Source organism: Schistocerca nitens, chromosome 11, assembly GCF_023898315.1.
Source record: "Schistocerca nitens isolate TAMUIC-IGC-003100 chromosome 11, iqSchNite1.1, whole genome shotgun sequence".
Classification (NCBI taxonomy): Eukaryota; Metazoa; Arthropoda; class Insecta; order Orthoptera; family Acrididae; genus Schistocerca; species Schistocerca nitens.
This window is the reverse complement of record NC_064624.1, coordinates 196,407,694-196,420,990: the sequence shown is the minus strand read 5'-3', so window position 1 is coordinate 196,420,990 and position 13,297 is coordinate 196,407,694. Positions and strand designations below refer to the sequence as shown.

The window sequence follows — 13,297 nt, the reverse complement described above, 5'->3', positions numbered from 1 at the left end:
AAAACCTTTTCACATTCTGACTCTACGACTTTTCTTAAAATATAGGTTAAGGAAAGGCAAACCTAGTTTTATAGCGTTTGTAGACTTAGAGAAAGCTTTTGACAATGTTGACTGGAACACTCTCCTTGATATTCTGAAGGTAGCAGCGGTAAAATATAGTGCGTGAAAGGCTATTTACAACTTATACAGAAACCAGATAGCAGTTGTAAGAGTCGAGGGCACGAAAAGGAATTGGTGCTTGACAAGAAAATTAGACAGGGTTGTAGCCTATCCCCATGTTACTCAATCTGTATATTGAGCAAGCACTACAGGAAAGCAAAGAAAAATTTTGAGAAGGAATGGAAGTCCGGGGAGAAGAAGTAATTAACTTTGATGCTTGCTGGTGAGTTTGTAATTCTGTCAGAGACAGCAAAAGATTTGGAAGAGCAGTTGAATGAAATGGACAGTGTTTTGAAAGAAGGAAATAAGATGAACATCGACAAAAGCAAAACGAGGGTAATGGAATGCAGTCGAATTAAATCAGGTGCCATTGAGGGAATTAGATTAGGAAACGAACGCTTAAATTAGTAGATGAGTAGATTTGGACACCAAAATAACTGAGGTTGGACGAAGTAGAGAGGATAGAAGACAGGCAATGGCAAGAAAAGCGTTCCTGAAGAAGACAAAATTGTTAGCATGCTAGCACGTTAAGTGTCAAGAAATCTTTTCTGAAAGATGTATGTGAAACATGGACAAGAAACAGTTTAGACAAGAAGAGAATAGAAGCTTTTGAAATGTGGTGTTACAGATGAATGCAGAAGCTCAGATGGGTAGCTCAGGCAACTAATGAGGAGTTACTGAATAGAACTGAGGAGAAAAGAAATTTGTAGCACAACTTGACCAAAAGAAGGAATTGATTGATAGGACTCATTCTGAGACATCAAGGGATCACCAATTTAGTACTGCAGGGAGGCACTGAGGGTAAAAATCGTAGAGGGAGACCAAGAGATGAATACACTAAGCAGATTCAGAATCATGTAGGTTGGAGTAGTTTTTGGGTGATGAGAAGGCTGCCACAGGAGAGTTGCATCAAATCAGCCTTTGGACTGAAGACCCCAACAAGATTTTTGAAGCAATCACGGTCGATGAACAGTCAGTTTGGCTTAAAACTGTAGTGATTTTCAAGTTCGATACAGTTTTGAATACTCGATGGAACTACGATCTTGTATGCAATTGCACGTGCTCTGACTTGGGAGTGTTCTACTGTTGTGCAGTATTTTAACATTACCGATTCTTCAGGGAATGACAGATTTTATCATAAGATTACCTGTGTTAACCATGGGATAACGCAAGTCAAATGGAACAGCAACACACTGCAAAAATTACCCTTTGTTAAAGTACACTCTGAGAATGCTGAACGTACAGTTTGCGGGTGCGAAATTCATTATTGGACACCGAGGATGCAGCAACACAGTAACTCATAAACAAAAGAGCTGTGTTTCAAGTTGACTCTTAAGGATCAAAAATTGATTACTACTTATTGGTGAAGCTTGGCTGAATTTTGACTAGCTGTTCTAGGTTCTAACGCATGTATCGAACTAATGTTTCACTAGTTAAAGATTTGTGGGTAGACGAAAAAAAAAGGACAGACTCAAGTTAGAAACAGTAAAAGCTCTGAGAATGATAATTACTACATTTGTTAGCCACCCTCGTATGGGATTCTGCAACTTGGTACTTAATGAAAATAAACTTCTAGAGCAAATATGCAACCCTGAATAGTACTACTCAAGTAACCGTCAGTCTTTACCATAATCTTCAATGCAAAATGTGGGAAATTTTAATTTATATTGACATCCATGCTGGATATGAATTACTGTTAAATAATCAGTGGTATTATGCAAAAATAGTTATGATGCCTATATTCAGGGTAAATCTTTCATGTTCTGGTGTTTACTCATTTTTCCTTATTTTTTGTGTGTTGTTTCGAAAATAACACGAATATGTTTAAAAATAATACGAGAACCCTAGACATGAAGTCAGAAAATAAAACGTAGGAAAGAATTTCGATGCATGTTTCAATTAGCTTTGTTGAACCATGGTGTACATCTACATCTACATCTACATTTATACCCCGCCAGCCACCCAACGGTGTGTGGCGGAGGGCACTTTACGTGCCACTGTAATTACCTCCCTTTCCTGTTCCAGTCGCGTATGGTTCGCGAGAAGAACGACTGTCTGAAAGCCTCCGTGCGCGCTCTAATCTCTAATTTTACATTCGTGATCTCCTCGGGAGGTATAAGTAGGGGGAAGCAATATATTCGATACCTCATCCAGAAACGCACCCTCGAAACCTGGCGAGCAAGCTACACCGCGATGCAGAGCGCCTCTCTTGCAGAGTCTGCCACTCGAGTTTGTTAAACATCTCCGTAACGCTATCACGCTTACCAAATAACCCTGTGACGAAACGCGCCGCTCTTCTTTGGATCTTCTCTACCTCCTCCGTCAACCCGATCTGGTACGGATCCCACACTGATGAGCAATACTCAAGTATAGGTCGAACGAGTGTTTTGTAAGCCACCTCCTTTGTTGATGGACTACATTTTCTAAGGACTCTCCCAATGAATCTCAACCTGGTACCCGCCTTAGCAACAATTAATTTTATATGATCGTTCCACTTCAAATCGTTCCGCACACATACTCCCAGATATTTTACACAAGTAACTGCTACCAGTGTTTGTTCCGCTATCATATAATCATACAATAAAGGATCCTTCTTTCTATGTATTCGCAATACATTACATTTGTCTATGTTAAGGGTCAGTTGCCACTCCCTGCACCAAGTGCCTATCCGCTGCAGATCTTCCTGCATTTCGCTACAATTTTCTAATGCTGCAACTTCTCTGTATACTACAGCATCATCCGCGAAAAGCCGCGTGGAACTTCCGACACTATCTACCAGGTCATTTATATATATTGTGAAAAGCAATGGTCCCATAACACTGCCCTGTGGCACACCAGGGGTTACTTTAACGTCTGTAGACGTCTCTCCATTGATAACAACATGCTGTGTTCTGTTTGCTAAAAACTCTTCAATTCAGCCACACAGCTAGTCTGATATTCCGTAGGCTCTTACTATGTTTATCAGGCGACAGTGCGGAACTGTATCGAACGCCTTCCGGAAGTCAAGAAAAATAGCATCCACCTGGGAGCCTGTATCTAATATTTTCTGGGTCTCATGAAGAAATAAAGCGAGTTGGGTCTCACACGATCGCTGTTTCCGGAATCCATGTTGATTCCTACATAGTAGATTCTGGGTTTCCAAAAACGACATGATACTCGAGCAAAAAACATGCTCTAAAATTCTACAACAGATCGACGTCAGAGATATAGGTCTATAGTTTTGCGCATCTGCTCTACGACCTTCCTTGAAGACTGGAACTACCTGTGCTCTTTCCCAATCATTTGGAACCTTCCGTTCCTCTAGAGACTTGCGGTACACGGCTGTTAGAAGGGGGGCAAGTTCTTTCGCGTGCTCTGTGTAGAATGGAATTGGTACCCCGTCAGGTCCAGTGGACTTTCCTCTATTGAGTGATTCCAGTTGCTTTTCTATTCCACTGATGTCTTACGTTGCACAATTAATGTTCAACAGTACTTATCGGTGTGCCAAGGTTCCACAACATAGGTTTGGAACATGATTCTGAATTCTTGACACTACTTTATTTTTTTGAATTCGTGTATTATTTACAAGTAGTAGAGATGACCACTTATATGCGAATACTTGGGAATGACCATGGGGTCGAAACTGATGAGTAGCCACCACAAGCTTTACACAATGTTACACACTTATCAGAAGCGTGTCTCCATTTAATGAGTAATGCTAAACCTCAGATTCGTTAAGAAATTAAATTGTCATCTATAAAACAGTTTCAAACGTGTGATTACAAATCAGTTAATGCGATACACATTTTGCTTTAAGCATGCAATCCAGGAAAAGTTTAGATAAGATTTGAAATTACACTGAGGCGACAGATGCGATGGGATACGTCTTAGTATCATGTTGGACCTCCTATGGCCCAGCGAAGTGGCATGGACTTAACAAATCGTTCGAAGTCCCCTGCAGAAATACTGAGCCATGCTCCATGTATAGCTGTCGTAGAGGCCCCTTACCAGTTAGAGGGCCCGCACAACAGACAAGCAAGATGGGCTGCCGACCTCCGTTCAAGAGCTCAGATCGAAACATCGCCAGTGGATGTAAACAATAACAGGTTTTCTGAATAAACACGGAAGTACTCCGCCAGAAAACATGTGATAATGTTTCCGCCAATTGGAACCCATGTGACTCATGTACGACTCGGGCAACTCGGCGTTATAAGCACACCCGGACCGATAGTGCTTACATACCACTGGAACAGCTCTGGCGAATACTGTTCGTATGAAACACAACTAGCTCTTTATTCACATGAAGTGTTGAGTCCTATTGACAAGGGATTTCAGATAGATTCCATATTTCTGGATTTCTGGAAGGCTTTTGACACTGTACCACACAAGCAGCTCGTAGTGAAATTGCGTGCTTATGGAATATCGTCTCAGTTATGTGACTGGAATTGTGATTTCCTGTCAGAGAGGTGACAGTTCGTAGTAACTGACAGAAAGTCGTCGAGTAAAACAGAAGTGATTTCTGGTGTTCCCCATGATAGTGTCACAGGCCCTTTCCTGTTCCTTATCTATATGGCCGATTTGGGAGACAATCCGAGCAGCTGTCTCTCCAACTCGTTGATAGCTGGTGGTTGCAGAGACAACATTGTGGTTGCTCACTACAACTCATTGATAGTTGATGGTTCGAGAGACAACATTATGGTTACTCCCTACAACCTGTTGACAGTTTATGGTTGGAGGGACGACATTGCAGTTACTCTCTACAACTTGTTGATTGTTGGTGGTTGGTGAGGCAACATTTCGTTTACTCTCTACAACTCGTTGATGGCTGGTGGTTGGAGAGACAACGTTGGGGCTATTCTCTACAACTTGTTGATAGTTGATGGTTGGAGAGACAATATCGTGGTTAGAGGTAATCTGCGAAATCCAGTCATAGATGTTGGCCACTGATGCATCGTGTATCCGGACAGTGTTAACCATCTTGGCATCAGCTAAGGGCTGAAGCTGGTGCATTGAATCACCAAAACTGGTAGCCATACAATAAATGATGTCATAAGGATGGCTGCACGTGTTTCATTTTATTACATACGGGGTTATTACAAATGATTGAAGCGATTTCACAGCTCTACAATAACTTTATTATTTGAGATATTTTCACAATGCTTTACACACACATACAAAAACTCAAAAAGTTTTTTTAGGCATTACAAATGTTAGATATGTGCCCCTTTAGTGATTCGGCAGACATCAAGCCGATAATCAAGTTCCTCCCACACTCGGCGCAGCATGTGCCCACCAATGAGTTCGAAAGCATCGTTGATGTGAGCTCGCAGTTCTGGCACGTTTCTTGGTATAGGAGGTTTAAACACTGAATCTTTCACATAACCCCACAGAAAGAAATCGCATGGGGTTAAGTCGGGAGAGCGTGGAGGCCATGACACGAATTGCTGATCATGATCTCCACCACGACCGATCCATCGGTTTTCCAATGTCCTGTTTAAGAAATGCCGAACATCAGGATGGAAGTGCAGTGGAGCACCATCCTGTTGAAAGATGAAGTCGGCGCCGTCGGTCTCCAGTTGTGGCATGAGCCAATTTTCCAGCATGTCCAGATACACGTGTCCTGTAACGTTTTTTTCACAGAAGAAAAAGGGGCCGTAAACTTTAAACCGTGAGATTGCACAAAACACGTTAACTTTTGGTGAATTGCGAATTTGCTGCACGAATGCGTGAGGATTCTCTACCGTCCAGATTCGCACATTGTGTCTGTTCACTTCACCATTAAGAAAAAATGTTGCTTCATCACTGAAAACAAGTTTCGCACTGAACGCATCCTCTTCCATGAGCTGTTGCAACTGCGCCGAAAATTCAAAGCGTTTGACTTTGTCATCGGGTGTCAGGGCTTGTAGCAATTGTAAACGGTAAGGCTTCTGCTTTAGCCTTTTCCGTAAGATTTTCCAAACCGTCGGCTGTGGTACGTTTAGCTCCCTGCTTGCTTTATTCGTCGACTTCCGCGGGCTACGCGTTCAACCGTTTTTCCGCTCACTGCAGGCCGACCCGTTGATTTCCCCTTACAGAGGCATCCAGAAGCTTTGAACTGCGCATACCATCGCCGAATGGAGTTGGCAGTTGGTGGATCTTTGTTGAACTTCGTCCTGAAGTGTCGTTGCACTGTTATGACTGACTGATGTGAGTGCATTTCAAGCACGACATATGCTTTCTCGGCTCCTGTCGCCATTTTGTCTCACTGCGCTCTCGAGCGCTCTGGCGGCAGAAACCTGAAGTGCGGCTTAAGCCGAACAAAACTTTATGAGTTTTTCTACGTATCTGTAGTGTGTCGTGACCATATGTGAATGAATGGAGCTACAGTGAATTTATGAAATCGCTTCAATCATTTGTAATAGCCCTGTAAGTGAATGGTCGAAGTCCCTCAGACCTGCAATCACAAAGATGGACATTCAGATGTCGTAGAGGCCCCTTACCAGTTAGAGGGCCCGCACAACAGACAAGCAAGATGGGCTGCCGACCTCCTTTCAAGAGCTCAGATCGAAACATCGCCAGTGGATGTCAACAATAACAGGTTTTCTGAATAAACACGGAACTACTTCGCCAGAAAACATGTGATAATGTACATAGAATGTTCCTCTGCGACTTTCGTCACACAGTCAGGGACAACGTGTGTGTGTGTGTGTGTGTGTACTTACGCGTTGTTGTCTGTCCGCAGCACTGAACATGTCGAACGACGTGGCGGGCGCCACGTTCATGGCGGCGGCGACGTCGGCGCCGGAGCTGTTCGTCAACGTGATCGGCACGTTCATCACCGAGGGCGACATCGGCGTCGGCACGATCGTGGGCAGCGCCGTCTTCAACATCCTCGCCGTGGCCGCCTGCTGCGGGCTGGGCGCCGGCATCGTGAGTACTCTCAGTAGCATACTGTACTGTACTATACTATACTATACTATGCTGTACTCTGATCTGCCTTGCTCCACTACTTCCTGCATGTACTGTCGCGCCACTGTAGACACAGCGCGTGATAGTATGCGGCACAGCGGATAGGCGCCACTGGCGTCATTTCACCAGCAAAAGTCTCGTCATGGACCATCTCCGCAGTGGAAAAATACACTACTGGCCATTAAAATTGCTACACCACGAAGATGACGTGCTACAGTCGCGAAATTTAACCGACAGGAAGAAGAGGCTGAGATATGAAAATGATTAGCTTTTCATTCACACAAGGTTGGCGCCGGTGGCGACACCTAAAGTGTGCTAACATGAGCAAAGTTTCCAGCCGATTTCTCATCCACAAACAGCAGTTGACCGGCGTTGCCTGGTGAAACGTTGTCGTGATTTCCTCGGGTAAGGAGGAGAAATGCGTACCATCACGTTTCCGACTTTGCTAAAGGTCGGATTGTAGCCTATCGCGATTGCGGTTTATCGTATCGCGACATTGCTGCTCGCGTCGGTCGAGATCCAATGACTGTTAGCAGAATATGGAATCGGTGGGTTCAGGAGGGTAATACGGAACGCCGTGCTGGATCCCAACGGCCTCGTATCACTAGCAGTCGAGATGACAGGCATCTTATCCGCATGGCTGTAACGGATCGTGCAGCCACGTCTCGATCCCTGAGTCAACAGATGGGGAAGTTCGCAAGACAACAACCATCTGCACGAACAGTTCGACGACGTTTGCAGCAGCACGGACTATCAGCTCGGAGACCGTGGCTGCGGTTACCCTTCACGCTGCACCACAGACAGCAGCGCCTGCGATGGTGCACTCGACGACGAACCTGGGTGCACGAATGGCAAAACGTCATTTTTTCGGATGAATTCAGGTTCCGCTTACAGCATCGTGATGGTGGCATCCGTGTTTGGCGACATCGCGGTGAACGCACATTGGAAGCGTGTATTCGTCGTTACCATAGTGGCGTATCACCCAGCGTGATGGTATGGGGTGCCACTGGTTACGCGTCTCGGTCACCTCTTGTTCGCATTGACGGCACTTTGAACAGTATTCGTTACATTTCGTATGTGTTACGACCCGTGGCTCTACCCTTCATTCGATCCCTGCAGAGCCCTACATTTCAGCACGACAATGCACGACCGAATGTTGCAGGTCCTGTACAGGCCTTTCTGGATACAGAAAATGTTCGACTGCTGCCCTGGCCAGCACATTCTCCAGATGTCTCACCAACTGAAAACGTCTGGTCAATGGTGGCCGAGCAACTGGCTCGTTACAATACACCAGTCACTACTCTTGATGAACTTTGGTATCGTGTTGAACCTGCATGGGCAGCTGTACCTGTACACGGCATCCGAGCTCTGTTTCACTCAATGCCCAGGCGTATCAAGGCCGTCATTACGGCCATAGGTGGTTGTTCTGGGTGCTGATTTCTCTGGATCTACGCACCCAAATTGCGTGAAAATGTAATCACATGTCAGTTATAGTATAATATATTTGTCCAATGAATACACTTTTATCTTCTGCATTTCTTTTTGGTGTAGCAATTTTAATGGCCAGTAGTGTATCCATTGTGACAATTTAACGTGTTGTACATGCTACTTAACCATTAATGTATACGCCATTGCTGGCTTCGAAAACGTAAGAAAATGATACTTGACTCCACAACACACACACTTAAATAATTTCGACGATTTCAGTCGATTTTTGCTGATACACTCTAAGGCAAAGAAAACTTCGCACCTGGAAGGAACTGCCTGAATGGGACGGAAATCGATAGGTGTGGTGTACATGTACAGACGAAAATATGATTACAATTTCAGAAAAATTGGATTACTTATTCAAAATAAAGTGCTTCCCAAACTGAGCAGGTCCGTAACGCGTTGGTCCACCTCTGATCCCTATGCAAGAAACTATTCGGCTTGGAGTTGACTGACCAGAGTTCCTTGATGTCCGGATGAGGGATATCGTGCCGCATTGTGTCCAATTGGAGGGGGGGGGGGGGTCAGGTTGTCAAAATCCCGAGATGGTTCTGGAGGGTCCTACCCATGATGCTCCACACGCTCTCAGTTGGCGAGAGATCTGGCGACTTCAAAAATGGTTCAAATGCCTCTGAGCAATATGGGACTTAACAGCTAAACTCATCACTCCCCTGGACTTAGAACTACACTATTGGGCATTAAAAGTGCTACACCGAGAAGAAATGCAGATGATAAACGGGTATTCATTGGACAAATATATTATACTAGAACTGACATGTGATTACATTTTCACGCAATTTGGGTTCATAGATCTTGAGAAATCAGTACCCAGAACAACCACCTCTGGCCGTAATGACAGCGTCGATACGCCCGGGCATTGAGTCAAACAGAGCTTGGGCGGCGTGTACAGATACAGCTGCCCATGCAGCTTCAACACGATAACACAGTTCATCAAGAGTAGTGACTGGCGTATTGTGACGAGCCAGTTGCTCGGCCACCATTGACCAGACGTTTTCAGTTGGTGAGAGATCTGGAGAATGTTCTGGCCAGGGCAGCAGCCGAACATTATCTGTATCCAGAAGGGCCCGTACAGGATCTGCAAGAAGCGGTCGTGCATTATCCCGCTGAAATGTAGGGTCTCGCAGGGATCGAATGAAGGGTAGAGCCACTGGTCGTAACACATCTTAAGTGTAACGTCCACTGTTCAAAGTGCGTCAATGCGAACAAGAGGTGAGCGAGACGTGGAACCAATGGCACCCTATACCATCACAATGGATGATACGCCAGTATGGCGATGACGAATACACGCTTCCAATGTGCGTTCACCACGACGTCGCCAAACACGAATGCGACCATCGTGATGCTGTAAACAGAACCTGGATTCATCCGAAAAAACAACATTTTGCCATTCGTGCACCCAGGTTCGTCGTTGAGTACACCATCGCAGGCGCTCCTGTCTGTGATGCAGCGTGAAGGGTAACCAGAGCCACGGTCTCCGAGCTGATAGTCCGTGCTGCTGCAAACGTCGTCGAACTGTTCGTGCAGATGGTTCTTGTCTTGCAAACGTACCCATTTGTTGACTCAGGGATCGAGACGTGGCTGCACGATCCGTTACAGCCGTGCGGATAAGATGCCTGTCATCTCGACTGCTAGTGATACGAGGCCGTTGGGATCCAGCACGGCGTTCCGTATTATCCTCCTGAACCCATCGATTCCATACTCTGCTAACAGTCATCGGATCTCGACCAACGCGAGCAGCAATGTCGCGATACGATAAACCGCAATCGCGGTAGGCTACAATCCGACCTTTATCAAAGTCGGAAACGTGATGGTACGCATTACTCCTCCTTAGACGAGGCATTACGACAACGTTTCGCCAGGCAACGCCGGTCAACTGCTGTTTGTGTATGAGAAATCGGTTGGAAACTTTCCTCACGTCAGCATGTTGCAGGTGTCATCACCGGCGCCAACCTTGTGTGAATGGAAAGCTAATCATTTTCATATCAGAGCATCTTCTTACTGTCGGTTACATTTCGCGTCTTTTGCACGTCGTCTTCGTGGTGTAGCAATTTTAATGCTCAATAGTGTAACTAACCTACGTACATGACACAAATTCATGCCCAAGGGAGGATTCCAACCTGCGACTGTTGCAGCGGCGCGATTCCGGACTGAAGCGCCTAGAACCGCTCGGCCACAAAGGCCGGCCCGGCGACCTCGCTGGCCACGTTAGGGTTTGGCAAGCATGAGGAGAAGCCATAGAAGTCGCAGTGGGTGGGCGGGCATTATCCTGCTGAAATAAAAGTCCAGGATGGTCTGCCATGAAGGTAAAAACAAAACGGGGACTAGAATATCGTCGACATACCACTGTGCTTTAAGGGGACAGATCTGGCGCCATTGATGGCCGAGGTAGGATTTGGCAAGCACGATAGGAGCCAGCATTATGGCGTTAAGTAGCATTTTCTTGCGTTTTAAAGTCAGTTGCGGCGTATATTTTTATGGTTAAACAGCAGATATTTTTTCACTGTAAACATGCTCGATGATCGAAACGAGTAGTGAATAAATGCACTGCGAGTCAGCACAGTGTTTATCATGCATCCCAAATATATTGATCCTGCTGACAGTTATTGGATTTCTTTTTTTTTTTTTTTTTTACTTAAAGGTGAGTAGAAAGAGTTATATAAGGCGGCGAATATCCCTTGGGAGTCTGAAAGTGGCCCTATGTTTATAACATTTATAGATAGGTTTAAACAACGGTGACTGGTAACTTCTAATTGAAATTCTTAATGGGAGTAGGACGTCAAATAGTCCGACTTGTATCAGGAGAGGCACCATAGGACATTTTAATTTCCACTTACTTTTACAAATAAATTCATGAAACTTTGTCAGCATGACTAGGAAGGATTCAGGATTCACACTCGTAGCAATGGAAGTTCAAAAACATAACAAAATAAATTTTTTTACATGTGAAATTTCAACATTTTTTCACTTACTGTTGGTTGCATTTGTTGCTATAGGTACAATTTTCCTCATAAGTAAGAGATTCTTCGATGAATTTTTCACAGCATACAAACCATACTTACAGCTGAGTGAAACTCTACAATTTTCCAAATCCATTAAAAACTGTGATAAAAATTAAGATAATTAACTAAAAAATTTGAGTTTTATTCCAAACATGACGTTTAAAATGTAACAGCTCATTCATCTCTTCATAAATGAAATAAATTCTAGAGTCTCATACACCTGTAAGTATAGTTTGTATACTGTCCAAATTCATCGAAGAATCTCTCTTTCTTATGGATAAAAGCGTAACTGTAGCAACAGATGCAACCAATAATAAGTGAAAAAAATGATGAAATTTCACATGTAAAAAAATTATTTTATTATGTTTTTACACTTCCATTGCTATGAGTGTAAATTCTGAATCCTTCCTGGTCATGCTGACAAAGTTTTATGAATTTATTTGTTAAAGTATAGACAGTGGAAATTAAAATGTCCTGTGGTGCCTCTCGTGCTCCAAGTCGGCCCGTCTGACGTCCTACCCCCCCCCCCCCCCCCCTCCCCTTAAGGCAGTAGCGGTAAAATGTGGGGAGTGAAAGTTTGCCTACAAATTGTACAGAAACCAGACTGCAATTGTAAAGAGTTGAAGGACATCAAAGGGAATCAGTGATTGAGAAGGGAGTAAGACGAGGTTTTGTAGCCTGTCCCCCATGTTATTTGACCTGTACAATTAGAAAGTGATAAAGGAAACCATGCAATAATTTCAAAAGGGAATGAGAATTGAAGGAGAAGAAGTAAAAAGTTCGAAGTGTTGACAGTGGTGTGATCCTGTTAGAGGAGGCAGAGGGGCTGGAAGAACAGTTAAGAGGAACGGATGGTGACTCAAAAAGAGATTAAAAAATCCACATGAACGTAAGGAAAATAGTTAATGGAAAGCAGTCCAATTAATTCATCCGATCCTCAGCGAATTTGAATTTCAAATGTAAGATTTGTGGCTCTTGCTGCCATGATTACTTTCTTGTCATCCAAAGGATCTTTCGTGTTACACTGGGCGGCAGATGTCACAGAAAAGTAGGCCTACTCTCTGTATCTGTTCGTCTTCTGCTTCTGACGTAGGAATGTATACCGAAACTGCTATTGTCGGCGTTCTTTTGCTGTCGCATCTGTTGAGAATAATCTATCGCTGAACTGTTCACAGTAACTTACCCTCTGTCTTACCTTCCCACTCATGACAAATCCTGCTCGTAGTAGAATTTTAACTCAGATATGCTTATTTAAGAAACATTCTTTGTTCATTGTTTATACTATCATAGAAATTGAAATACAATGGTGTAAACATCTGACTGAGAAGGTGTTAAAGGGAAGATGGTTTGCTTATTACTGTGCTACCTGTAAGAGACAAATAAATTTTCAACAAAAATGTAAGTACACAAACGAAATGATTTAAACATACGTCATCTCCCTTAAGGTAGACATTAAGATAACCGTATCTTTCTGCTCAGGGTTAAATTACGACAGGTAAGTTTCGCTGCCTGTTCTTCTTTTCTTTTCTTTTTTTTTCTCAGTCTTCTGACTGGTTTGATGCGGCCCACCAAGAATTCCTCTTCTGTACCGACCTCTTCGTCTCTGAGTAGCACTTGCAACCTACGTCCTCATTTATTTGCTTGACGTATTCCAATCTCTGTCTTCCTCTACAGTTTTTGCCCTCTACAGATCCCCCTAGTTC

The 13,297-nt window shown here is 44.0% G+C and overlaps 1 protein-coding gene across 1 annotated transcript in view; it reads left to right on the top strand.

The window, feature by feature from the left end:
- The window catches only part of LOC126213192 (sodium/potassium/calcium exchanger 3), a 227,703-nt gene that overhangs the window by 138,292 nt on the left and 76,114 nt on the right, over positions 1-13,297 (top strand). Inside the window, exon 3 of the mRNA XM_049940817.1 lies at positions 6,860-7,047. Coding sequence (XP_049796774.1) covers positions 6,860-7,047 — 188 coding nt within the window. The remainder of the gene's footprint in view (positions 1-6,859; positions 7,048-13,297) is intronic.